Source organism: Chroicocephalus ridibundus, chromosome 14 (genome assembly GCF_963924245.1).
Source record: "Chroicocephalus ridibundus chromosome 14, bChrRid1.1, whole genome shotgun sequence".
Lineage (NCBI taxonomy): Eukaryota > Metazoa > Chordata > Aves > Charadriiformes > Laridae > Chroicocephalus > Chroicocephalus ridibundus.
Genome location: NC_086297.1, coordinates 7103062 through 7130895, shown reverse-complemented (window position 1 = coordinate 7130895; position 27834 = coordinate 7103062). Strand labels below are relative to the sequence as shown.

The following is a 27834-nucleotide window of genomic DNA, read 5'->3' as shown; positions in this document are numbered from 1 at the left end:
AATGCAGAGAATGTATTTTATGAGAGCAGCAGCCAAGAACGCCTAACTGTAGAAGCAACAGATTTCAAAGAATTTTTTTTAAAAAAAGAAGCATACACACCAGAATATTCCCCTGGGTATGCAGCCCAAGAGAAAACAGATTAGAGAATCCCAATTAACTACTTTTACAGTTTAATGCTCACTTAGAACAGATCCAAATGCTTGAAACACATCGACTACCCTGGATGCAGATGTGGCTTTTAAGTAACACAGAGTAATTCGGACTGTGGTTGTGCTCGAAGTGAAACGGTGATTATATAGTAAAACTTTCAGACCAACACATTCTGCATAACAAATGCAGTTATAACAATGTGTTCGTTTTGCACGCACTGGTGTGTAGTTTTACAGAAAATGGTAATGAAGTCAGTGACAAACTTTTGATATGTTATACTAAAAAGTATATTATTTTTGCCCATGGAAAACAAAGCATCTATTACCAGGAAGTCCTGACAGTAATTTGATTTCTTTAAACAATTTATCATATAGATAAGGGATGGAAAGTGCTATATGTAAATAGTTCTTCTCAAGTATCTGTATTTTTGCATGCAGAATGTGTCATCAGTTGTCCCTGTGACAACAGAGTGCAAGAGTTTTGGATGAAGGTCGTTCCAGCAAGGACGTGGTGGTCCTCACTCAGGATTCAAAGCAGCAGAGAGCGACAACAAAGAAAACCCATCTCAGACTGGAGATAGGCCCACTACTCCCAGGGAGTAATACTTTGCAGAAATGTCACCTGCTTGATGTAAAATAAGTTTCTGGTGGAACACTGAACAACCAGAAATCCAGATTGCACACACAACGGTTCTAAACAACACTAGTAACAATCTGTATTTCTGCTGGGTCAGACGACAGAAGCAAACTGCTGATTTTCTATACAACACATTCCTAAAACACATAGGAGTTGCATCGGCATTTTATACATTCCATAGTACCAGCTTTCATTATTTCAAAATGAGGCCTGAACACAAATATGTCCCAAAATATCTTGTTATAATACATGACACTCATTGTTTATAGAAAGATCCTTCTTTTAATGACCTTTTTGCTCCTGATCATCTCGTATTCCCAAAACCTACATTCTGTTCAGTCAGCACACAAGCAGCAGCAAGCCGCTCAGAGAGAGGAGAAACGTGGGTTCCCCCTCCCATTTCAATTAATGGTTTGATTCTCAAATTACCCCCACTGCATTCTGCTGCAATTCCTTCTTACATGTTAAATTCCACAGAGAGGTGATAAAGCCAGGCCATTACAGATTGGGCACAATCGCAATTAATCTATCTAAAACTAGTTCAAGATAAAAATCCTTGCTCAAATTAAAAAAAAAAAAATCTTTGTATCAGAGAACATAAGGGGAAAACTGAAATACAGAATAGTGTCACAAGCGCCCCTAAACATTAAGGCTGATATTATCATATTGAAAAAAAGAACAAACACTTTCTCCTGTTTTTTTGAATTCCAATAACCACCTTAGGATGATATTCAAAAGATTTTAATGCAAATGAATCCTAACAGTAAATCCATCAAGGATAATTAAGCTCTACTAACTAAACTCCACTAACAAGGAATTTCCTCTTTAAATAACCTTTCTTACCCAGTAAATCTGCACCTTCATCCACATCTCCAATTAGGCCAGAACCAGCTGATGACAACTCTTCAAAGAGCGACTCTGTATTACGGTCAAATGCTTTGTTCTCTATGCCTTTGGTTGGAGTGCTATTCAAAGAATTAAAACAAGACATAAAAAAAGCAGAAAGAAAACATTCCCAAATTGAAGAAAGTTTTCTCCATGTTTTTACTACTACTTCATTCGTTACCCCCCAAAAAAAAAAAACAAAAACAAAAAACCCAACAAAACAAAGCAGAAGTAAAATTTTCAGAAGGTTTCAACTGGTGAAGAGTCACAAATTCTATTTTCAAATACTATCTTGGCATCAAGTAAAGATTCCAAACTTGAGGTATCTGCTGATAATGAGCTGGTCAGGATTTTAATAAATTAAAGCATATCAAGTTTTGGCATACAGAAATTCAGCCCCTTAGTCAGCCCAAACGCTTGAAGAACAAACAGCTCAGCCAAACTGGAAATCATTTAATATAACAAGAACGCAAGAGAACCAAAAAGAGATCAAAATGTTCCTCTGGCCAGAAAGGGGGCTTCTCTCACACAAAGATCTTGCACTACTAACATTCACTATATAAGGTCATTTTTTCCATCTCACCAGACGAATGAGACACAAAGACGTGTAACATATTGGAAGGACTTGGGGCCAGACCCTAAATTGTCCAGGGCCTGCCTAGAAGATCAGGCACACCCCCCATTACTAAAACAGCACTTGGTTATTTTTAATGGGGCTTTAGACTTTTTGAAAGAACTGTTATCCCCCACAAGCAAAAGCCTACAAAGAAGCAGACTCAGGAAAACCAACACTGGGATTCCACCATCAGAATCTGATAAATAAATGCTGTAACATTTGCAAAGTCAGCCATAAGTCCAGATTTTAAAGATACGGGTGAAAACACAAGGGCCCAGCTTGGAAACTGCTAGTACCTTGAAACCTCGATCTAGTGAGAAAAGGTCTCTTGGTATAGACCCTTTGCTTGAAATACGGAAAGAATATTTATTTAAGCATTCTTAAGTCTGCTGCAATACGAAGTACCCTGAACATTCATCAGGCGCAGCAGAACAGAAGGAAGAACTGCTGTTGCACTTAAAACCTCCTGAGGAATCTGGGGAAGTAAGGTCACGGAAGTAGCAAGTTCATTATACAAAGCGTGTTATCAGTCTGGTAAAACTTCTAAACAAGTCACGAGTTCAAAACCAAAGTCTGGTACCTTCTAAAATTGGTCTTCCTACTCAAAAAAAAAAAAAAAAAAATCACAACACTCAACTTACCTGGAACCCTTATATCCACTGAGATCTTTATCCATATCCAACTCTGGAGTTGACTCAATGATTGCCTGAACTTCAGATTTTTCTTCATTTTCATTTCCACCTAGGGAAAAGCGAGCGGTATGTCTCCATAAAACAAAAATCACTGTGACATATGACATTATCTAAACATAGTTGTTATTAATCAGTCATCAAGTTAGTAGATTTCAGTTCAAAGACTTAAAGTAATTAAATGAGAAGGCCTATGGATTTTGATACTCTAGTGCAGACACTGGGATTTCTAAGTCTCTCCTGAATTTAACTTATGTCATCCAATGGTAATTATTTCCCACTTCTTTTGCAATCAAAACCAAGCAGATGTCTACCATCTCAGGACTTTTTCCATCTAGATGAGTGCCACTTCGGCTGTTTACAAGGAAATGTCATAAACAATTCTAATTCTAGGAAAATATAGACTACAGCCAACAATAAACAACAGGCTTGTATCTCTTACCAATATTCCGTACTCTAAAAATATTGAGAAAAAACATTTCTCATTTGTGGCACAACAATTAAGATATTTCATAAAGGATTAAATATGAGGCCTATAATAACCATATACTAAAGAGTTTAAAGCAGCTCACCAGTGGACACATTTCTTGTCTCTTGAGCTACCTGTACTTCGATATTCTTGCTTACGTCCAGCTTCTCATTCGGCATATCCGTGTCCTTTGCAAGCCCTTCAACATCTTCCTTTTGAGGAGTTTCAGCAGGCAGCACGGGTACATCTGAGGGAGCTGTGGATGCTGGAGTAGTAGATTTTGAGCCTGCTTGGCTAACGTCAGAGAGCTCATCCTAAAATTGAACAGTTACCATTTGAAAAGTGCATACAAACTTAAATTATTGTTAGAAGAGCTACGTAAAGAACAAACACCAACATTACTGTATTTTACTGAAGAATAGGCAAAATAGGCAAATGCAAAGAAACAGGAATGGAAAGAATATACTTTAAGCCAGTACTGACAAATTAATCTTTAGACTATGGGTGTTTCACTTCTGTTGAGAAGGTTATAGCTACATAACACATGTCCTTATTTTTAATACTGGTGTTTGATCTCAGTTGATAATTATAGTGACAACTTTAGGATGCTTTTCTGTTAAGTCTTCCAGACAACAGGCAGCATTCCCATATTAATAACCCTTCTAGCTGCACAAGGAACTGCTGAATCTTCCCAAAGCTGTTATAAAATTAATGGTTCAACATGTGCATGATTTCTTAAAACATCTTCTTAAAAAGCAGACATTGAAGCACTGATGCAGAACATGGATTTACCTGACACAGTATTTGCAAGCACTTCACTCAAACTGTTTTTACACGCTTTCCAGTCTGAACTGTAAGCTCTGGATGACATTGGAACGAGACCTTGAACTGCAGTGACTACTTGTCTGGTTAGATTTCATGTCAACTATAGAACATCAGTAAATAGCTCCTTCTTAGAAGCTGATTCCTGGCAACAGTTTACATTAGAGTGCCGCTGCATGGAGAAGGGACAGTATGGCTGTTAATGCTGCAGCTGGACTCCAGATGACGATCGTTACTCAGCCAGGGCTGCATCAGGCACTGCATTCCAGGGCAGGCTGGACTGCGATACAACTGGAGGCTACACCTGGGAATAACAACAGCCCTTTTCTGGACTTTGTCTCCTTTCAGTCGCATTTCACCCCTCGTTCACAACCACAGTCATACCAGCATCCAGATGTCTAACTAAGACTTAAACAGCACGTAACAGTGAAAAAGCACTCGCTGCTGATATGAAAACAAATTTGTCTGTTTAGGCCAATATTTTCTAGCACACAGTGTTAGAGGAATCTCCTTGGGAAAAATAAAGACAAAACATCAAGGCTGGTAAGTGCAAAATGAAGGCAGAATGGTAAGTTTTCAGAAAAAGTTCTTTTAAGGGTTTTTTTTGGGCATCAGAGGTGAAAGCAAGGCTCCTAGACAAGTCTGCAACATTTAAAGAAGACGAATCTGTTATCTCAGGAAACCTAAACTTGTCAAGAATGAACCAAGTTTAGACTTTGTGAAGCATCACACTGCTAGCATCCCTTTTTGAAAAGGAAGTGACACTAAATTTTAAGGTTATTTAAAAAAAATACAGGCAAGACCTGCATATAGACACAAATTCTCTCATTCGTATTTAGTATAAGATGACTAAAAACTAAGAAACTCTTACTTTTGAAACTTCTTGGCAAGATAAGATTTTAATTTCTGGAGTCAGGGAGGAAAACACATTTATGTATATCAGAATAAATGAAAAGCTTGCATCCTATAGTGACATCCCCACATGGAATTTGCAATCTTTAGAAATAAAATTCACTACTTTCCAATTTTCATCCTTTTTTAGTAAATCCCCGAATAACTGGTAATTAATATTTAATATACTGACAAAATTATTCAGAAATATAGTCCACTAACAGATGCCTTTAAAGGAATAAAACATGTTCACTTACCCGTAGTAATACAAGGCAACAAACCTGACATATTAACGTATTACGTCCATTAAAAAAAAAAAGAAAAAAGCTACACAATTTACCCACTTGCCTTTTGAACTGGTGAGGTTCAGCTGATGGATAGTGATTCATACTTCAGCAGGCAGATACAGAAGGGAGGAAATGGTTACCCCTTACCAAGGGAATCCGGAGTTCACACAAACAGGGAATGAAACCTCAACAGAGCTGTTGGCTCCGTTCAAACATTTCTACATCTTTGTATTCCAAAAGCATCCACTAACTGATGCAGCACAGACTGATCACTGACTTTCACACACAAAGCTCAAGAAAACCAGCTTGACAGCACAAGAAAAAACAGTGAAGAAAATGGTCCTTTCCTGAAAGGAATTTCAAATAATCCCATCTATTTTACATTTCTAACTTTACTGTCTAGCTTATTTTTTTCACTAACTCTTGGAAACTACGCTGATTAAACTATCATGAGTGTTTGTTTCTAGAACTAAAGAAAATGAAATGCAATTCCATTAAGTGACAACGAATTAATCAAAATATCTCAAAGCGTAAGCATCTGAAAGGCAATGCTGGGTTGACTTAGCAAATTTGACTTTTTTGGCAATGTTGCCAAAAGATTGTTCTGGAAAAAAGAATTAGTTTAAAAATTAGATAATTAAATCTGAAGCAGCAGCAGCTCATCTGCAATGCTTTGCAGAAATAAGCAGAAGAGAATGAACGGCACAGAACTGTATGTTGTCTTACAACAATACCCAGCAACGTCACGACCGTACAAGCTATGGGATACCCAGTCTTTTCACTCTGGGTTGCTCCCCAACACCTGCTCTTTGTGATACTTTTAGAGGAAACACTGACTGTTAGTGAAATGCTCGTGCATGAATGGAAAGCAGATGCCTGAAAGCAGCAGAACATTGCTTGTCCCTTGTACTTGATGTTAGAAGTATTTAGAGGAAATAAAAATTATTAGAAAAAAGTTTCAAATTCTGGTTATGGCTTCAATACATTATATTATTCAACATGTTCACTCCAGAAGTACTTTACATTCACGGCTAAAAAGTAAAGATGCTGCTTTGAACCTAAGGAACTTACTCTGACTAACTAGGTTTGGAAAATTACAGTCTGTGCTGTTTTGTAAATTCTCTTTTAGCAGTGCATTATTCTTAGAAGAACTATACCAAGAAGCCTATTTTGACAATATATAGTAACCAATATGATTTTCTGAGGGGAGAGGATGGGATCAGAGACTTCCCTTTTTACCTCATCTTCACTTACTCTTAGTCATAACTTCAAGTTATATTTCAGTCAGCTCTCCTGAAGTCTGTCAATTTACTGATGTTAACTGACATAGGACAAAAGGAATAGGACAAATTTAAGATCCAAAAATGATCCTAACCAAGAGTTTGTTAAGTGGTAAATTTTTAGATCCAAACTCCTGTTGTCACTTTGATATGTTTATCATTACTTACATTACTTAATATATTTAGCCATTACTTACACTTCCAATTATCTCCAGATGACCTCTAGGCAAAAAAAAGTCTGGGTTCCAATTATGTCTGGATAGTTGTTTTTTTTTTTTTTTAGTTCTTACCAGTTGAATATTCCCCTGCTATGGTATTAAGTTCATTTGGAGGAAATTCCTCTCGGCTGTATGCCTTTTCAGAAAAAACAGTACATCCATAGTCTTCCGAAAAAACCTCATCAACATAAAGATACAGGGAGGCTTTACACATTCTGGAGTTCTTCACCCTGCAGATGCCTCCTCCTGCTGTGCTGTTAGTGCGCCCTAGTCCCGACTGCCGGATTCACCACACTCCAACACCACTCACCCATTTTTCCATTTCTGCAGCTTGTTCTATGCCACCCTCTCACTGTTGGAACACAGAACAATTGCAGGAATTATAGCCAAGCTACATGTAAGGGAAGTCATAATTGCTGGCTAATTTAGGAAAGTGAGGTCATTCTGAACTCTGTGGTATACCTGTGCTATACGCAGAGAGCAGGCAGAGGCTGTGTTCAGAGTACTGCCCGAGTGGTAATTAAAGCTTTCCTTCTAAAAGCATATGAATCCAGCAGGCCTGTTTACACTGTCTAATTACATATCTAATGTGTAAGGAACAAGTGACTGACCTTTGGTCCTTAGTCAGAAAGAAAAAGCGCACTCCTGTGACTGAAAGGAGAACTAGCCTGTCCTAGCGCTCATTTGGGAAATGCAACCCAAACTGTTTCTTCCAGTAAATAAGTTCCCTCAAAGCTCATTTGAGTAAACAACATACCTGGCTCACACAAAGATGATTTAGGGTTTTCCCTCCTCTCCTTCAATTTGCGTTTTCTCCCCACTAAGGATCTATAACCTGTTTATGGGTGTTTCTCCTACCAGCCCAGGCAGCCGAGCTGCGTGCTCACCTTCAGGCTCGTGTGGGACCGTGGCTGACTCAGCTCGTGGAATTTCCAGTGCTCTGACCCAGGCGTTTCCCCCGCTTCTCTCTGAGTTTCAGGCGTAAGTAGCGCATCTCCTGGAGGTAAGGGGAAGATGCCCAGAGATATCGGACGCTCCTTTCTGTTTGAAAGAGAAACAGGTTTCATCAGCCATTGCAGATGTCACACAATTTCTTTTCCTCTACACCTCCAAGATCAGGAGGGAAGTGCTAAAATTATAAATTCAAACATTCATACACTACTCTCTACTAAATATACCATACCACATACACAGTTTGTATTACAGCACATAATTCCCCAGCTCACACTATTTAATTGCAACTAGTCTATTCCATGGCCTGAGGCAGCAGTCATTGACGGCATCACAGCTAATCTATAGTAAACAAGTTATACACAGAAGTGGAACACAAATAGGAGTATAAGATGAAAACGCTGCCTTATTTCAGACTAAATTACAGTTTTCAGCAACTACTCTTAAAAATATCGGTTTTCACTTTTTTTTTTTTGCAAGATACAGTACCACATAACTTCTACAACCGCCAACAGCTGAATCACGAACGGAAGCATTTGGGAAAGTTGCAAACAATCAGCTTAACACCCAGCTCTTTGCAAAATGTATGCTATTTTTCTTCTGAAGATCACAGGAATTACATGGATTTGTATAACTGAAAAAAAAAAAACTGGGTCAAGGAATTACTTATGTTAAAACTAGCCCAGCCAAAACTTCTGTAGTTTTAACAAAAATCAGTTTAACCCTCTACTTCACCCTAAAGCGGCACAAAAGCTTGTGCAAATAAGGCAAACTACTTCATCCCAACTCTTCACCATCTCTGCTATCTTTATCACTTCCCTATGGCAAACAATGTTTGGAAATTCCAAAGTTTCATAAATTGACCCGCCAAAAAAAATAATGCCCAAGTCAATCTTGCTGTCAGTAGTGTGATCGGTGAACAAAAACATTAATTCTTCCTGCTGGCAAGGGACAAAAACATTGTGTAGAACGCAATTCATGGGATGCTACAGCCAGCCCTGAAAAAGGAAAATATCAGCCAGGCATAGAATTGAGATAAAGAAAAGTGTTTGTTCAGTCAGAACAACAAAATACAGAAAAAAGGACTGTAATCAACTAGCACAGCTTTAAGCACACTACGGACAGAAAATAAAAGCATGCACGAGTGATGGCAGAAAATTACGCTTCTTGAGAGAAAGCACTGCCTGTAGGTACCCCTGCAGAGACAGTCCTGACAAAAATATTAAGATTTGAGAGATCTCATATTTTCGCATTATAAAAAGTCAAATCACAACCATACATACTTTCTTTCGCAAAGCTTTTCACAACTTAAACATAAGTTAGGCAGAATTCTACGCAGAATACCCACATATAAGTTATATGCAAAAGGAAAAGCTAAACTTTTATTTATTTATTTACTTTGAAGAAAAGGTAGTCAAGAAGGGATTGTATTTAACAATTAAGCAGTAAACACCTTTTGGTAAATTGCACATCACCAAAAAAACAATGTTCAAAAAGTAAACAATTTTAATTGGCATAAAACTTTCCAGTCCAGGTGTACAAAAGATGCTCCCTGTCACAAAAATCTTTGCAACTACTTCTCACATTGCACGTATCTTGGTCTTTCATCAATATTATTCCAAGTTAGGTCGTTAATTAGGAAGCAATTTAGCAGAGCAAAGTAGGCAGCAAAGTAAAGCAAAATCGGTCAAGGTTGTGAAATAAAAAGCATCAGATACTGCTCCAGCATCTGCAAACTAACTGTGCTGAAAAGTCTTCAGGAAAAATACCCACAGAACTAAAGAGAATTTGATCCCAAGGGTTCCCCCTATTGTAACAGGTTCTGCTTTTCTTTAGGTTTCCCACAACTCCACTGTGCGTGGGTAACAAAAGCCACACCACACCATGGAAGCTGATGGTAAGAGACAGGCTGAGGCGGTTTCATTGGTTAAGAAGTCCAGTGACAAAAGAAGTAAAAAAAAGCGGCCCTTGGGTGGAAGGGAAAGCGGTGATAAAGCCTTCATTGTGGAGGCCCTTCGCTTTGGGAAACGCCTCCCGGAGCAACGGTTCAGGGCAGAGAGATTTGCTTCCGTGCAGGATAGGCCACAAAGCTCAGCTTCTTTGCAGTCTTCAGAAGAGGGAATTTCAACAAAATGGGTACCAAAGGAGTTCACAACTGACATTTGGGTTTTTTTGCAGAATAGTTCATTATGAACCCATTTTGATGTGCTAAACGCAGTTCAGGTGCATCGCAAAACTACACAGTACATGAAAGTTGAAAAGGGGGCTTATTTTGGAAGTGAAGGATACTATACCCGTGCCTGCATTAAAAGGAATTATCTGATTAGACTGAAGCAATCTCAACTTATTTCACTCCTCCTTGACCAAAAAGCAAAGAACCCCTTCTCCTCCCCCAATGTCCAAGAAATAGCTGAAAATACGACAGCGAGCAGAAGGCAGGCACGTGTTTTAAAAGCTTAAACTAATATTCTGAAGTGATGTATGGAAGCATTTGCAGGAACCGTAAGGATAAGCAACCAGATGTCTGTTCTAAAATCCGACTAGTGTTAAAAAAATAGAAACAATTATTCTACAATTAGGTTCCTTCGGCCTATATTTTTTATCTTTTTAAAATGAATAAAAGATTAAGGAACTGAGTTCCAATAACTCTAATTCCTAAACCAACAAATTACTAGGGGCGGGAAAAAGCACAGCTTCCCCAAGCCCCTCAAATCCATTAAATATTCTCCAGGGAAGTAAAAGCACATTACAAAAAAAAAAAAGTATTTCTTAAACCACTTGATATTTTAAATATAAGAAGTCTGATAAAAATTATTGAACACGAAGTTTAATATTTTGTGGGGTTTTTTTGTTTGTTTTTTTTAGAGTTGGGGATTATTTGTTTTGGGTTTGATTTTCCCCCTTTTAAACAAGGGCAGCCTTACTAACTAGTTCAGACTATAGATAGACAGTTACACTTTATTTTATTTCTTTGTATTTAAATATTCATACATATATATTTATTATCGTTGTTATTAATAATCAGTATTTCTTTTATCTATTGATTAGCTTTAAACCTTTGGAACAACCCTTCTGTGCTCAGAGACGCAAGTTAAAACATACAAGCATACAAAGTCTACGTGCACCATGTACTATGGAGAAAAAGTCACATGCCTCTTTCAGAGAACACCACTTCCAGCATTTTTCCCTCTTTAAATAAAGTTTACTATTCAATTTACAACCACAGTTAACGTATGTCAAGTTATTGGGTCAGAAAGCTACATTTTAAAACTTTTCCAACTGTTTCCCATTTGTAATCATAGCACTAAACCATGTCAAGATTACTGTTGGTCACAATATTCTAATGCATCTCCGCTACTGCTCCAGGCAACTAGGACAAACAGCACATAACTTGAGGGGGGACCGAGCTGGCAGCTTGCCACGCAAGTACCGAAAAGAGGAGAGGATAACATTTGGCTGAACAATAGTGAATAGGCTTTAAGAGCTCTAAAGCTTAAGTAATGAAAGATATTATTTTTTTCCCACCACCCGGTAATCAGATTTTTTAAAATAACGTGATCAACTAATTACTGCGGTTTTGAGCAGATCACCAACTAACTGATCTTATATAATTCTTTTGATTTAAAGAAGTGAAATTTAATAGTACAAAGCCTCAGACTGCATACATTTATGGCTACACAAGATCAGCCAAGTACCTGGCAATACACTTAATGGGAGCTTTATCCACGACATTATCACGGCTTTTTTTGAAGGTTACAGTAAATCGATGTAATAGCTTTCTAAAAGACGATACATAAACTGACCTTGTACTTGTTTAGATAAAAGACAATGAAATTTGAATGTATAAAAAAAACATACTGCCATATCCTAATCCATAAATGTTCTGTTTACAAAAGAATTTGAAATTTATGCATAATTTACATCTTTAATTTATCCTTGCCCTTTCTGTTTGAAAGGAAAAAGGAAAGCAGAGAAAGAGGACGAGCACATGAAGGCAAGGTTCAGTGGGTCAGAGTACCTGAGTATCCTCGGCAGGTTCTGCGTCAGAGCTGGCACACCGGTAGAAATAGAAAAGTGCACGAGCAGCAAAACCGAGAGCGATACCAAAATCGCGGAGTTAATGACCACCGCCCCGCCAACGAAGCCAAACACAAACAGCAGCATGCAGCCAGGATTCATGGCGCTGCGCTGGCATGGTGAAACGCCGGAACCGAGAAGGCTACAGAGGGGCCGAGGGTGTATCTTTGTAGGCAAAGTCTGTCATTCAGCCGCTGCCACAAAAACAATGCCATCAGCAGCAGCTTTCCGCTCTTCTGCGGCGGCGGCGGCGCAATGACATCACCGCTCTCCTCCCCCCCGCGCCCCAGCCGCCGGGAACCTCACAGCATCTCTGCAGAGACACAGCCAGCCCCGGAGCATCCTCCCCTCCTTCCATCCAGACTTCATAGGCTGGAAAGCATCAAAATCTGCATAATATATTCACATCGAGCCCTTAGGACAAACGGGTACCACCACACGCACCTTATCAACCTGTACACAAAGCCGTGGCAAGATCGCAATTATTTTGGGCCAGCTGCTGACATTTTCCCTGCCTACCCAAATGCAAACATGAGAAAAAGCAGAAATTGTTTAAGGCCGATGCACAAAGTATATCTCAACGCTTAGCAAAAGCCTCTTTCTATTGATTTCTACACTATTCTCTTACCGCATTCCAATCATACAACAAATCTTTCTGATTCAGCCGGACTGTTGTTGTAGGATTAAAGAACAAAGTCTTGCAAACACAAATGAATGGATTTTTTTTTTTTTTCCATTTCAGGGCGAGAGCTCAATAAATAGCTTACCTAATTCTACTGTGTGTTGTGGATTCTAGCTGATCACCCCCTGTTAGCTGATGAAGTTTGGTTCTTTCCAAGTGCTCCATATAATTGTGGATCATCTGTTTAAAATGACAGAGAAACAACAAGAAATATTTAATACCATTTACTTTTACTACAACTGCCTAATTCTTGGCCAATACAATATAATCTTTCCCTGTAATGCTAAAAATAGTAAAAGCATTCAGAAACATTAAAGAAATAGATAAAGAAAGAAGCAAAATCATACAGTGTGTAAAACCACAAACCAGAGAGAAGCCCACAGTAAATAAAAAAAATTGGAGAACTTACTTGTGCATTCATGCACAGGAAACATCCTAAGGGCACACAAAGTGCATGTGGTATTACAAACAAGAGTTTTGAACAGAAGTACCATGTGCAAATCCATCCCGGAGGGCGTTTAAGACCTCCATGTCCAGCAGAAATTAAAATTTATTACAGGACACAATACATTTCACTATAGCCTAATTGCAGAGTGCTGTGAAGGTCAAACAATATGCACCTCATCTATTAAACATAATGAATCCACAGCTAAGAATCAAATTATTTCCATAGGCAGAAATCTGAAGTCAGAATCTCTTCTCTTTTTTTCTTCTAACATTCCAATAAATTTAAGCTTTCTGTATTTTCTAGAAGTGAAGTTTGGTTTTACATTATCTGGACTGACTTGTCATAAACAGGACCGAGTGCCTGTGGATTTTCAGCGCTCGAGAAGAGCTTTGCTTGCTCTCTCTCTTTTAACAGAGACAGCCACAGGCCAACACACCGACTCCTGCAGTCATGATTTATTTAGTGAATCCCGAATCCAATCGGCCAAGGGATGATGCTACTAATATGTAACTGATCCGGAACATGCACGGGGAGAAGTAACAGGTATCGCTGCATCACTCCAGAAGGTTAATTTGAACATACGTCTGTGAAATGAAAACGGGGAAAGCCTGAAGAGACGCCTACATGACATTTGGTATTTTTAGCATTTCTACACTCACATTCAGAGATGAATAGGGCACTTGCAACAAAACAAAAAAAAAAAAAGAAAAGAAAGAGAGAAAGAAATCATAGGTATACTGCAAAGGAATTTAGTGTACTTTTTTCCCCAAGACATATTCAGGTCACGTCTCAAAGGCTTCCTCTAGAAGAAAAATACCTATCTGTAAAACTGTAATTTCTTCTGCTATTCTAGAAAGGGTATAAACACACTTTTAGAGCAGTGTTATTAGCAGGCATTTGTACAACCAGTATTACATAACCTCTTATTTTGGGGCCATTTGCATACATTAGGACTGAGTTCAGCAGGACCTGGAAACCTGCATCTCCATGGTACTTTCAAGTCAGGGCTGATGTATCCGAGGCCGATAAGCTTCACCTTCTGATGCTACTGGCTTCAGTTAATGTCAGCCTCTCCACAAACACTGCCTGCCAGCGTTAGCTACGTATGAATAGATCTTCTTAGTCTGAGACTTTTTTGGTAGAGCAGACTGGCTTAAGATATCCTGATCGATGGATATTCTATAAATCACTAACTTATATGGTAAATACTGGTTACGTACAGATCCTGGTTTTCCCAGCATTCACCTGAACTAATTAATATAATTCAGACCAGAAAAAAAAATCTTGCTATTTTTAGAGAAACATTATATAATATACTTTAACTGATGTCAAAAGCTTACAAAATTTATCCTCCAACAAAATGATATAAATGCAGTGTTTCACTAAGACCACCTCATTTGCTTTCTGAACTTTTTAATGCTTGATCATACACAGAAGCAATCAAAAAAAATTGGAAGCTCCACCTTTAACTGTCCACATTTCTTGGGGTTTTTTTCTGCTTCCACCAAGCAACCAAAATTAGGTGTTCCAGTGGTTCCTGTGCATAGTTTACACAAGAAGTTTATTACAATCCAAATTAATTTAGAAAATCCAGGAAAAAACCCAATGCATAACTTTGAAATGCACATTAGGCCATTCTGTATGCTGTTCATGTATTTCCTCATCGCAGGAGGGAGATATTACCGAACAGAAGCCGACCTACCTGCAAACACTTCCCTTTGCAGCACACCAATTGGTCTCTCTACGTAAAATTCTACACAGAACATCTGTGGTGCTTTTTAGCTACTGAACAGAAGCTGAGTAACTAACTAGTACCCTTCCAGGGAACAATTAACATATGGGAACAAAAGAGTAGGGTCAGTAAAACCCACACAACTTTGATGTTTTGCAGAGTACAGGGTTTAACCTACTTTCTTCCCTCCCATCAGTCTATTCTTTTGTTTACTGAAATGTCTCATCGTGTTTATTACCCAGATACAGAAGCTGGAGGGCAGGTCAATTTAAAGGACTATGTAGTTTGGTATTGTTCTGCTGATAAAAATACAGCTGATGGTAAAATAAGCAAATCTGAAGGCCACATACTTCGGCATAAAGTTTGCAAGCTACAAGAACACAAAAATAAAATGAAAAAAAACTAATGTGTGCATCATATGCACATGCATGGCAATCTGTCCACAGGTTCAGGCTCTATATACCAGCGATGCCCCAAAAATCAGAAAAACAGTGGTACTGTCATGTGAAGCCTACGCACTGCCTCGAGCCAGGGTCCCAAGGGTAAAAGCTGACGATACTGGAATATTGTCCACAAGCAGCGAAGCTCCTCACCCTCCCTCCCTACCCACGGGGCCCGAGGAGCTGTAGAGTTATGAGACATAACACACAGGATCTCAACTTCTAGAAACCAGTTAATGAAAAGGTTGAAATAAAAAATTAAATACTCTAACTTCTTGGTAAGTTAGTGAGCTAACTGCTCATCTACAACAAAATTTTGAAGACTCCCTCCAAAGCCCCTGGGATTTTAACCAGACAACCTCCAGAGGCTCTTTTCAATCTAAATTACTCCAAGTCTCAGCATATCCTTGAAGTTGCATCCTGATCAAAAAAAAAAAAGTCTAATGAATTAAAACACTAGAAATCTCACGTGCTCAAAATTTGATCAAAAGTTTTGATGTTTGGAGATTACTCAGCTATCCAAAGAAAAATATCTACTATTTCTGACAATTTAAAAAAAGAAATAAATAATTGCTCTATACTCAGCACAATTCTTACAGAATTTACAGTAAAGGACAGATGGTAAATAAAAGACTACATCTACTACCCTTCTCTTCAATACAAGTTAGAGTCAATATTTCACCACCCATAACCTTTACTACTGCCAGCACACCTTGCTGCCCCTGAAGTCCACAACTACTTTGAATATGATCAATTGTTCCAAGGAAGACATCATAAATGCTGACCGCTCTTCATCTTTGTTGTAATTAAATACATTGCTCAATTACCATTAGTTGAGGGGATTAAAGAAACTCAAAACTTGGAAGAATTGCCTTATATAGTTAACAGCATTTCACAATTCATGTGTTAGCTCATTTTAGGGCACAACATGTAAAAACTGACTACAAGGAGTTTCTGAAGACATTAAAACATGAATATGAAAGTCATTCCCTTCAAATGCAAGAGACAGCAATGCAATGTCTTTCCATCTCAAAAACTACTCAGATTGGTTTCCTCATACAGCATGTGACACGTTCTGCAACTATAGAGAGTGTAACAGGTTTTTCTACATCCTAAGCTTTAGCATCCGGCAAAAGACAATGAACGTCCTGCCACTGGTGTCTATTCCTTCCCTTACAAATATGACCGCTCCCAATGTACACAAACCTGACACTTTCTTTGTCACAAAAAAAACGTGTATATATCACGTTGTGGTTATTGTTACCTGCACCTTTTCCTTAACCAGGTTGAGAGCATCTCCTGTATACCTTCCTTTCTCTTTCACTCCTCCTTCCTTTCTGTGTCAATGCTTTAACTCCCCCAGGAGTTCAGTAATTCTTTCGCTGTCAGAATTCTTTCTCTGTGCTACAGCCCTCGCTGTTCATCCTGCAGATCCAATCAGGTTTGGCACAAGCGGCTCCTCCCTTTGGGAATGTGCGACCAACTGTATATATAGATCCTCCTGTGTCCCACATAATCTAGATTTATTAAGGTAATAGACATTTCTAGAATCTCCTTGATACAGTACAAGAGTCCTAAACATACTTCCACGTAACCATCTTTTACCTTTAAGCATTTGTGGTGAGCTTGTCACCTAAGCAAAAGCATCATTCCCACTGGTGAACCTGATGCATCTTTATCCACATAGAAGACGATGTTGCTGGCAGATACAATAGTATGTAAAGACATTAAATTTAGGCTTTGTGCATCAAGCTGTTAACACTTAGCATACGGCTTTAGAAAACCTATTTGCTTGAAAAGATATCTAAAGTCTAATCTCAAACCCACGATGAGTGGTACCCATGCTTAGCCACAATTGTAATTAGACATCTCCACTTAGCCTTCTCTTCCTGTTTCCCTACACAGGGACTTGCTGGGGATATCTGTTTATCCAAACGAACCTGACAAAGTACATTCCCAACGCCAGAGACAGGCTCACTGCTCTGTCACATCGTATCAGTGCAAAACACTGAGAAACTTCCATGGCCCAATTATGCTTCATTAAACTAAGCCCATATTCTGTGTGTCAGGGAAAGAGATATTGAACTATCTTAGCCTCACATTTCCCAAAAGATAAAAAGAATTACTTCCTTAAACAGAAAAAAAAAAGTGTTATTTGGAAATCTGTGCAGAGAAGTGCCACAGGTGTTAGTCAACTCTCAAGTAGATGCTAAAGCACTGCTTTGCCTCAGTTTCCCAATTGGGTAGTAAACGTAAAACAGTCTGCAGCCAAGCCTTTAAAAAGGCAGTGCCATAGTTAGGAAGTGTGCCCCATTAACTCTGCACAAAAAGAAAATAACACCTTTTACCTCCTACTCCGGGGGTTTGCTCTGAAAGAGTCACTAGCAGCACTGCATCACCTCTGTGCAGCAACGGCAAAAAGCACCAACTGGTACATGCAGAAGACAAAACTGCTTTTATGTAGGCAATATAACAAGGAAACTTTCTATTAAATAGAATAGTATTTGAGATAAAAGGTATAACTGAGTAATAAAACATCTTTCTAAGAGCAAAGGTCCAAATATTTTTGGATTAGACCGCTGTCAACCCTTCAGCTTTCTACCACGCTGTCCAAATGCCCAGCTACATGCCACCTTCCCGTCTACCAACTCAGCCGCTCAGGTTATCATACCCTAATCCATTTAAAGTCAAGCCAGCTCGCTCAAGCACAGACCTACCGGGGAGAAAGCTTAAGGGGATATGCGCCACTCATACTCATTAGCTCGTCTCCCGAGCTGCAAGGAGATAGAGGCTGATTTGACAGAAGGGTCTAAAGCCTCTTCCCAGAGCTTTAACAAGTCAGGGCGGCCCTACCTGCTGTCCCCGAGCTGCAAAGCCGCCGGGCTGCTAGGGCAGGCTGGTGCCATTGAGCAGCAATGCCGAGGAGCCCTGTCCCTGGCATCACTGGTGTAACTCCCCATGGCTTAACCAGTTTATGTAGGTCTTGGTCCATTTTGACTGGAACTGTTAAGGTGAAACGCCCGTGAGCTGCTGAGCCAGCAGCGACCCCCAGCACAGGGCAGCCAACAAGCAGGCTGGGTTAGTGCTGGAAGAGGACATGGTCACAGAGCCTCGGTGAAGCCAAGAGTTGGAAGAGAAAGACATCTGAAATACTAAGCTGTGAATTAAAGAATAAGGGGGGAAACAGAGGGAAGCAAATACTGAAGATAGGCAGAATAGAGAAAAATGGTTAGAAATTAAGATTGCAGAAAATGCAGTCAAGTCGCATCTTTAATGTGACACCTGTCAAAGTAATCACTGCCAACATCTTTGAGCTAAAAAAAAAAAGTAAAAAAATATCTTTCTAATGCTCTGTTCATTATTTGGTCAATTGAAAGGAAAACAATTGCCATTTCACTAAGTGCCAAAGATGGATCACTTGCAAAGACAATGGTGAAACTGATTCAGAAGGAAAAAAAAAAAAAAAACGTTCCTAGAAAAACATGGAAGTAAGAAAGGTTTCAAAAACAAGTATCATGATAGAAATATTTAAGCCAATAAAGTCAATAATGCTTAAAGGAGGTTGGATATTTGCCAAAATATATTGCATTAAAAGAAAAGAGTTACTACACAGACCTAAAACACTGGAATTTGTTACGGGAAATGGAAGCAGGAAATCACAAAGGGGATGGAGGAAGAATGGCACTATTATCAGACAGCCCTCTCCGGTCCCCAGGGATTTCAGTCCCGGAGTTTTAACCACACCAGATAGCAGCACTAAAATGCTGACCCGAGAGAGTCTATGGCTGAAGTACATCAGGAAGCTGATACTTTGCAAGATTGGCAATGGCCTCTGTGATTGTGCTCAAAAATGTCTTTGCAAATGAAGATAAGGAGTATCTACTTCACTTCCTGAGGTTAGTCACACAGCTGATAAAAAGGCTGCCAACTCCTGGTAGCTATTCTTTGCCCCTAGTTGCCAGCCCAGAGCTGAGCTTTCACAGCCCACAAACCCACTACCCCATCAGCTCTCCATGTCCTATCTTGAACATACTGTTGTACTTCAGCAGCTGCCAGCTGGTGGTCTGAGAATTTTGGGTACCTCTAGTAATGTGTACACACACTTGTCACCTAAAGACAGATCAAAATCTTCATAGACGAACCCAGAAATAACCTAAGGTAAAGGTTTTTGGTTTTAGAAGCTATGTAACATAAAGGGAGAGGTGAAATATTCAAAAGGGGAAAAAATGCTGAGACTGGGAAACAAAGTAAGAAGGAAGTAAACATGCTGAAAGGAAGGGGCACAGAAAACACGAGACCTGCTTTTAGGGGCACAGAGGTATGAATATACCGTGCAGCATTATAACTTATTTCTTTATGAAGGAAGGACATAGTCACCTCAGTAATAATAAAGCCCAAGGAAACACCTCTCCCTACACCAAAGAAAGTGAATTTAAGATGTAAAAGCATTTAATAAATTGGAATCAAACCAGCAAAGGTTGTTGTCCATTTTGGAGCAAAACCTACGTAAAAAGATATTCAGAACATTACATTAGCATTTCATGAAATTAATGGTGCCCAAAACATTTAGTTATGTTGAACGCTGCAAAACAGGATTCAATAAAAATCTTTCTGTGCCATTTCTATTGTGATGGTACCCACAGGTTCAAACTAAAATAAACCAAAACTTTGCAAGCATGCGGTACTCTGAAGTACTTCCAGTTCAAAAGGATGTAAAACTTAAGTGGGCAGTATTAAGCTTTGTCACTTCTTATTTTACTTATATTTCCAATTTTCAGCAGATGTAGCATTCTAAAGCAACTATTTAGTAACAAACGTGATCTCAAATACATTAGGATTTCAGTAAACATGACTACTTTTTAAGAGCCGCAGAAATCTTGTCATTGCAATACTCCAGGGCTACATGCTGACTGTGGTTCCAAGCCACTTCCAGCTCTTGTCAGTATAATACAGTCATCTTAAGATCGCTAAGGAAGTATTAAAGGTAACCAAATCAGACATCTGTGTTTGCTTTCCCTTTCCCCACATGTGGTCTTCTGAACTAGGAACAGTCAGTATTGCATTCCCCACTGTTAGAGACGATCTAAGAACAGCTATCTGACCTTTCAAACAAAGGCAATCAGAGTAAGGAGGAGGACTGCGCTCAATACTGGGGCTTCAAATTAATCAGAATTATTCAGAGAACCTAGTGATTTCCACACTAAAGCAAGTATATTAGTTAGACAGTAAGCATCCCTGCACGGGAAAGACAACCTGCTGCTAAAAATCAAAGCACCCCAAGTCCGTTTATGCTCTAGAACCAACTTTAAAAGTGTGGCTCTTATTTATTTAATTTAACAAAGTCAAACTTGTTCCGTCTTCATTAACAAATACTGTTTTCAGTAACTAGCAATAAGTATGGCAGAACTTGTTTTAATCATGAATCTCAACAGGAGGCCAATTTTTTAAGGTGTTTGTTCCTTCAATGGTAGAAGTAAAACCAACACAGCAAACTGCTGGAAAGAATACTGAGATTGCAATTTCATTTCTATTTCTTTGAAGTTTGCTAATGTGCTTTGAAGAATTGTCTTTGAAATGTGAAAAAGCAAATTCCTATTCTTTTTTAAAAAGACTTCTGAGTATCTGAGAAAGCTATAAAATTGACAAACGTCTAATCAAACTAACATGGAGAAATAAACACATAGATGTGAATCAGAAAAACTACATACCAAATGAAGCCAGGTTACAATCAACATTACCAACATAAACATCCAAGCATCAGTGAATAAACTAAAGCATCCAGTAATTTCCCTAGCTGCACACAACATGAAGCTTTCCATAAATCTACATTTTAACAGATACCCCGAATTCATCTTGGCATAATGACCTACCTCTGTATGCCTTGAATGAAGTGCATTGTATTCTTTCTTGAGTTCTGCCTCCCTCTCCTCAAGTCTGCTAACTGGAAGAAGAAAAATTAGAAAAGGAATTAAAATTAAATTCAGAGTTCTAGTAAATGAGACCGTGACTTGCCTAGGACTAGGCAACCGGCTCAGAGATGAGCGTACCCTTAGTAGTGAACAGCAAAGAGCGGGATAAAAACTATGTTGGTTCTTGTGTTTTTGAACTCTCGACACTTGAGCTTCCCAAGTACAGCAGCAGCAGCACAATCCTACAATTTGCAGTTCTCATAAAGAGCTGAAGTACTATTTTCCCCAGCTGATTGCAAGTCCAACAAGAAGGGAGTTTTATGTTCAAAGACAGCTTACTGCTGGCACCAATCCAGACTGTTTCACACGGGCACATGGAAAACGTAGGATGAGGCAGAAGCCACGTTACAGAGCTAGACTCAGTCTCGGATGAGAGCCGTGAGCTCCAGTTAAGGTTCTACATTGGTTTCCCAGAATATAATAATCACACATAATTTCCAGAGGTGTTTAACTAGGATAAACATAAACAAGGTATTTTTTTTAAATAGCTTCAAGTCATATGTTGTGGTACAGAAATTAAGACTTCTGCTGGTATTCTGAGAAATTAAAAATACATCTAGCAGATTTAGTAGAATTTGAGGCAGCAAATTCACATGAAGAGGAGGTGAGCTGGAACAAACTATACAATTGATTTGCAGAAAAATGAAGAGAAATCAGAATGTTCTTCACATAACTAATTCCATCTTTTTGTTTAGGTATTTTTGAGCATGATATTTATGCAATATAAGCATATGTTTCAAGTTCGGTAACCGAGCTTCTCTTCTTCCACTTGTCATGTTTAAATACCCCTGGGAAACTTCAAATTTATAGTTACTTGTCTCCGGAGAGCCATTGCCAAGCACGCATTATCTGAAGACAAATGCCAGCGTCTTCTCTGCCATTTGCACATTTTCATACGGCCAACTGGGCCTTCTGAAAATTAATTCTCAATATAACATTTCTTTTTGCTCCATATATCTGTATTTTGGCACAGTATTTATCCTAAGTATGTTACAATCAAAAAAAAAATCTTTGCCAGAGTCAAATGCTGGAACCAAAATACGTAATTGTCTACTTACTCAAATCTGTGTAAACAGTCTTAGCTCCTAATCTAATCTTGCTCTTACAAGAACATTAAATTCCTTGACACAACCTTTTGCACTCCACCTATAAATATCTGACCAAAAGCATTAAATCACATTTTATTTATACTAACATAAGATTGAACACTTTCATTTCTGCACTGTTATCAGACTGAAGGAGAGTTCTATGGGTCAAATAGCAGTAAGTGATGTAAGAGTGTTTACAGCACAATATACCAAAATATATTTTAAAGCACAATACATACATAAATATGCATACTTGAGACACAATGCAGGACACAAATCTTATCTAATAAATGGAAGATTTTTGTTTATTATTTTTAGGCAACAGATGCTTTAAGCCTCCCTATACATTTAAAGAGAGGTTATATGGAAGTTTGTGGTTAAGTGCCTACAGAAACAAGGGTCAGAATTTATAGTTACAAAGCATGACATGACAAACCAAATTTTACCCGCGATCTTAGACTGGCCGGTATTCTAGTCAGAAGTAATTACATTTTACAACAGCTGGCCATCAGAGACAGCCTAGCAGCGAGCAGTGGGTAGGTACAAGGCTGAGCTCAGCAGCTCTCGCTGCCCACACGCCGTCCAGCGATGGCTGCGCTCACTGTCTGCGGGCTTTGCGTCGCAGTTCCCTGCCCCTCTCCCTTCAGGCAGACCAAGGGCCTGGAAGCCTTTCTGCTGTGCTAGACGTGCTCTAGGACAGGCAAACAGCCTGGAAATCAGAGAGTGCAAACTGCGTGACTAATTGGCTTCATGTTTCTGTGAAACTAGCTCCTTCTCCTAGAAACAGTGTCCGAGCAGCATGCGAGGGGTGGGCAGCCGTGCCCAGCTCCATGCCCACGCTGCCTCCTGCGAGACCCCGCTGCTCCGCGCTGGGCGCCAAAGTCACCATTCAATGCAGCCTCACCAGGAACCTGCAAAGAAGCCCCGGTAATGCTCCCCGACGCTGCTCAGTACACTCATGTCTAGACAGCACAGCCAACACCAGCTCCTAGAGATTCATTTTATCTGGTGGATTCTGAGAAAAGTACTCGACAATGCATTTAATGAAGATTAACGCTACATTAAGTGTTACAAGCAATCTTCTTTCTTTGTAGCTATCCATAACCTACCTTCATGAAATCCACAAAAGTGTTTCCCACTGTTATGGATATAAAACTTTCACAACAGTTGAGGTTCCCTAACGAAGCACACCATTTTCTCCTTCTACTGCCCGATTTTAAATAGTTCCTTAAACCAAGTCATAGAAGACAAATGCACATATATATGGGTACTGCATAGTCAAGGAGGATATCTACGTTAAATCTGAAAACTATTTTTGTTACAAAGGTTAAAAAAATGACAGCCCTGGAAGATGATGTAATTGACATTCAGCATTTTCTTCTGGAAGTCACTGCCAGCTGCGTAACACATGACAGTCCTACAGCTGGAAGCTTCAGTCACAAGCGGATGTACACAAAATTTACATACCCTCAACAGACACCACCATTAACAGTCCTCAAAACAGGCTCTTCCAATACCAGCAGGATGATACACAACACCAGAAATCTATTTTACCCAAAACATGCCTCCCATCAAAGATAAGATCAAACCACCAAGCTTCCCTTTTCCAATTAAACACCGTGGAAGAGAACAGATGTTCCCTGAGGATCAGAGATCACCACGGACTTGAACACAGAAGATACCTGAATGTAGAAGACCACGAGATTCTTGCCCCAAAATCTTGAAGAAACTTAAGTCGCTATTAAAGGTACACTCCCCATCAGCAGTAATGGGAAGCGAAATAGGAGACAAAAAATGCCTTCCACTGGCACCCAGAAGTACATTTAAAACCGAATTGTCGCCGCTTCCATTTTACTCCACCAGCACACAAAAGAGTGGAAGTCTGGCACCACCTTGATAACATCCACCCCAGAGGGACGGAGCTGGGTGCTGGCACTGCCTGAGACGCTGGGTCTGCAGAGTGGCAGCCAGACACAATTCCCATCAATGTGACTTCTAAGTAACAATAAAAAAAAAGCTCCTCTGATATTTTAGTCTGTGACTTTCTTCCACTACGGTGGCAAATTCTTAATGCGTAGATGATAAAATCAGTTTGATGATATACATCGTAAAAGTAAAATATCCATTGTCCCTGTTGTAAGATGTCTCTTATAAAGCCATTATATCCTTGTTACATCATGGAAGATATTACACTGCAAGATTGCATTGTGCAAGACACTGTATGTGCAAAATACAATAAACATCTAAGAAGTTTCACTACTCATGGTTGCAAGTCTACCTGGAAAAATTTCCAAGGCCTTTCGGCATCATAAGCATGAGCATAAAATGCAAATATTCTATTATTTTTCGGCTGATAAAAAAAAAACATCCCACTGAAACAACACCACAAACTCATGCCCAAGGTCTACCTGCAACCTTCTCCAGCGCTGTCAATACTCTTAACACATTCAATGACCTGAAGTACCAACCCTAATCAGACTTCTCTCAAATCAAACCAATCAAGCCTAAAAAGGGGTGATTCAATATTATAGCAAATTAGAGAGAAGCCTCCAGACTTTCTGCCTCCTGACAGCATTACGAAGAATTGGGCAGCAAAGCTGCCCACCCTGCCTGTTCAAAAATCAGAGCTTACCTCCCAAGTCTGATGGCTTTTACCAAGTTTGGAACACCCTCCATCTGTATGTTGTCCTCTGCCTCAAACTGCTGATAAGCCTGAGGGGGAGAAAGAGAAACAGACCTGCTAGAATGCCAAATCCAGTATGATGCCTGCAAGAGGAATTACAAGTTCCTACTACACAAGCCAGGCCAGATCCAGCTCGTTACCGAGCCTCTTCTAGCACTAAGACTATATGAAGGTTCTCCTTGGACAACTTTCATCCAACTCCATTCATAGAAGAAGGTCCCATACTAAAGTTAAGATCAACCATAATCAATCTCCAGAAGGAGCATAATCAATCAAAATCTAGTAGGACCCTATGACCTATTAAGTAGTTGCTAAAGAGCAGACACATCAACCATGGATTGAAACGAGGACTGAAGCTACCAAACAAGTATGTAACCTGAAAGTGTAAGACCAGGAAATAAGCACCACAGAAAACTTGTAAAATTATAAATTCGACTCCTTGGCAAGACCAACATCTTCAAGGAGCTCTGACCACTGTGAACTACAGGTCTAGTTCTCAGATTAAGAAGTAGGGCTCTTTCAATTATGAAGATAATTTAGCTGTCAAGAATTCTCTGTTGATAGCAAATACCAACACATACAGCTGCATGGTTCAAGTATCCACTATGTTTCAGACCCACAAAATCACTGTAATTTATCACCAAAAACCCGTCATGAAGTTTAAGGAGATTTTTTTAAGTATTCTGCCACAACCATTTAATACAAAGACAACCTTATGCCAGGTTTAAACCTCATAAAGGTTGAAATTCAAATGACCAAGGATACATACAAGCCAACTTCTACCCAAAATCAAGTCAAAAAATAACTTGGATCTAGTACCAACTTCTCGCCTAGTCTTTGGCCAAAGCAGTGTTTCACTGAAAAAAGTTTTGATTGATTGACTGCTTTGAAAACAGTGGGATGCTTCATTTGTACACTTGGCTATTGAAGCAAGTAACGTTTTTTAGAAAATCCAACATGAAGTCAGCACGAACACAGAAGCTACAGCAGAATGGGTATGTTTTTAGAGCCAGATAACCAGTGACAACTCAGGAATGTAAGATTCTACAAGACATGTAAAGCCGTTTTCTTCATTGCTGCAATATTTACAGCAACAGAATTATTATAACAATTAAACTCCAGCACCTAAACCACTAGCACAATACTCCTTTAATTTTAAAAAGTACATGAGCAGTTAATTATATGCCAGTGGATTTCAACCTCCTCTCACCACTTTTGTTCAGGTATATTAATAGACGAGTTTAAAGCAGGCCAATCACTGCTCTAATTTTCTACTCCATTTTATTCTAGCCTCCAGTCTCGCAGCATGACAGGGTGCAATCTCCTGAGCTAACTGTACCCTCTGCTCCATCTAGTGGACTGCTGACTCCCCCAGCACAAGAGAGAGCCAGTGGGTGCTCCTGTAGCTTCACAGGACAGGGCAGCCAGGAACGGAACTGAGAAATGCTTTAGTCAGAAACAAAGCCCTTCCTTTCCCGTACACTTTGAGGATCACACTTCTTACAGAAAGATTCTTCAAATTTAGTACGTGATACCCGAGGCACAGCGTAGGGAAGGGCAGTGGGGGAATCTGCTTTGTAAACAAACTAACGTAGATGAGAAACAGCAGCACTGAGGGAAAAAAGTGGCAAACGGCTCCAAATGTGTTAATCAAGAAATACAAGAAGTCAAAATGTTCTGTTCCTTCTTTGTTGGAAATAAGATCAGTTCTGCTGCTCTCAGTCTTTGAAAAATACATAGGAACAATCCAGACCCCCACTGAACAAACCTCAGCTTTTCAACTTCTTTCAAGATCTATTGAAAAGCTTTCTTGTATTCCTCAGAAAAAACACTACAGTCGAGCCATACCTAGAAATAGCATTACTGACAGACGTATTTCGTATCAGTTTAGTTATTCTCATCATCACGTGTGCAGATACACAAGTCACAAGTCAAATCTCAAAACAACGTTAAGCTTCACAGCTGAAAGTTCGTATTAGAATCTCCTTGTTAACTAGGCAGATCTGTGTTAAATTGCTGCTGCAGCTCTGTGCAGGTGTATCTCAGAGTACTGGATGTCTTCAGACTATACATCAGGAGGTTGTGTACCTGGGTGTACATTACAGTAATGCTGGTATCTGGAGAGCTTGAACGAAAATAAAATACTTAATAACTTAACATCTGCAGAAGATTCAGAACAGAACCTGGTCTTGCATTTTCTCCTGAAGCCAGTGAAAGAAATAGTTCTGTTCGCTTCAGAGGAAAACAAATCTGCATGTTTTCAGGTCAGCCGCCAAAACGTTTGTCTCATATCCCAAATAAAACCTACAGCAAGCTATATCAACTGCTGCACGATGTCACCTGATGTGGGAAATACAATCATCCCAACACTTGCGTCAACATTTGCAGCTCTGAAGACCAGGAGTTGTTTCTTGGTTTGGTTTTTTTCTCTTTTTTTTTGGGGGGGGGGGGGCGTGGTTGTTTTTCACATATGTAGTTTTCCCCAAATATAATCTAACTTGAGCATAAATTACAAAGCTAAAGTTTGGTAAATTTAGGAGGTACAGAAACATATCTGTGCTTTGGTTGTCCTGTCAAATGCAGTATATCGCTTTGGCTGTACTTTAGCACTAGGCAGATGCAGAAAAGGAACCAAATCTTTCAGCTCCCACAGCCTACCACCTCCATCAGAAAGCACCTCAACCATGTAGACACCGTGTTTTTCAGATTCTCTCGTAAATAAGTTACACTGAGAATGATTCCTCCAGAAAGCATCCTCCAAAGCTGTTCCGTTCCTGTAGTAAGTCAAAATATACCACAGTCGTCTTTTACTCCATAAAA

At 39.4% G+C, this 27834-nt stretch overlaps 1 protein-coding gene across 4 annotated transcripts in view; it reads right to left on the bottom strand.

Annotated features, from left to right (window-relative positions):
• The window catches only part of SPAG9 (sperm associated antigen 9), a 64661-nt gene that overhangs the window by 25006 nt on the left and 11821 nt on the right, over nt 1-27834 (bottom strand). For 2 of the 4 annotated variants that reach the window (XM_063351666.1, XM_063351667.1), the window contains exons 3-8: nt 21145-21215; nt 12740-12834; nt 7832-7985; nt 3550-3760; nt 2930-3029; nt 1631-1752 (exon numbers count right to left, since the gene is read on the bottom strand). In XM_063351666.1, the coding sequence (XP_063207736.1) occupies nt 1631-1752; nt 2930-3029; nt 3550-3760; nt 7832-7985; nt 12740-12834; nt 21145-21215 (753 nt within the window). Of the gene's footprint in view, nt 1-1630; nt 1753-2929; nt 3030-3549; nt 3761-7831; nt 7986-11913; nt 12237-12739; nt 12835-21144; nt 21216-27834 lie in introns of those variants that run through there. The other 2 variants (XM_063351668.1, XM_063351669.1) reach the window with 2 other exon arrangements.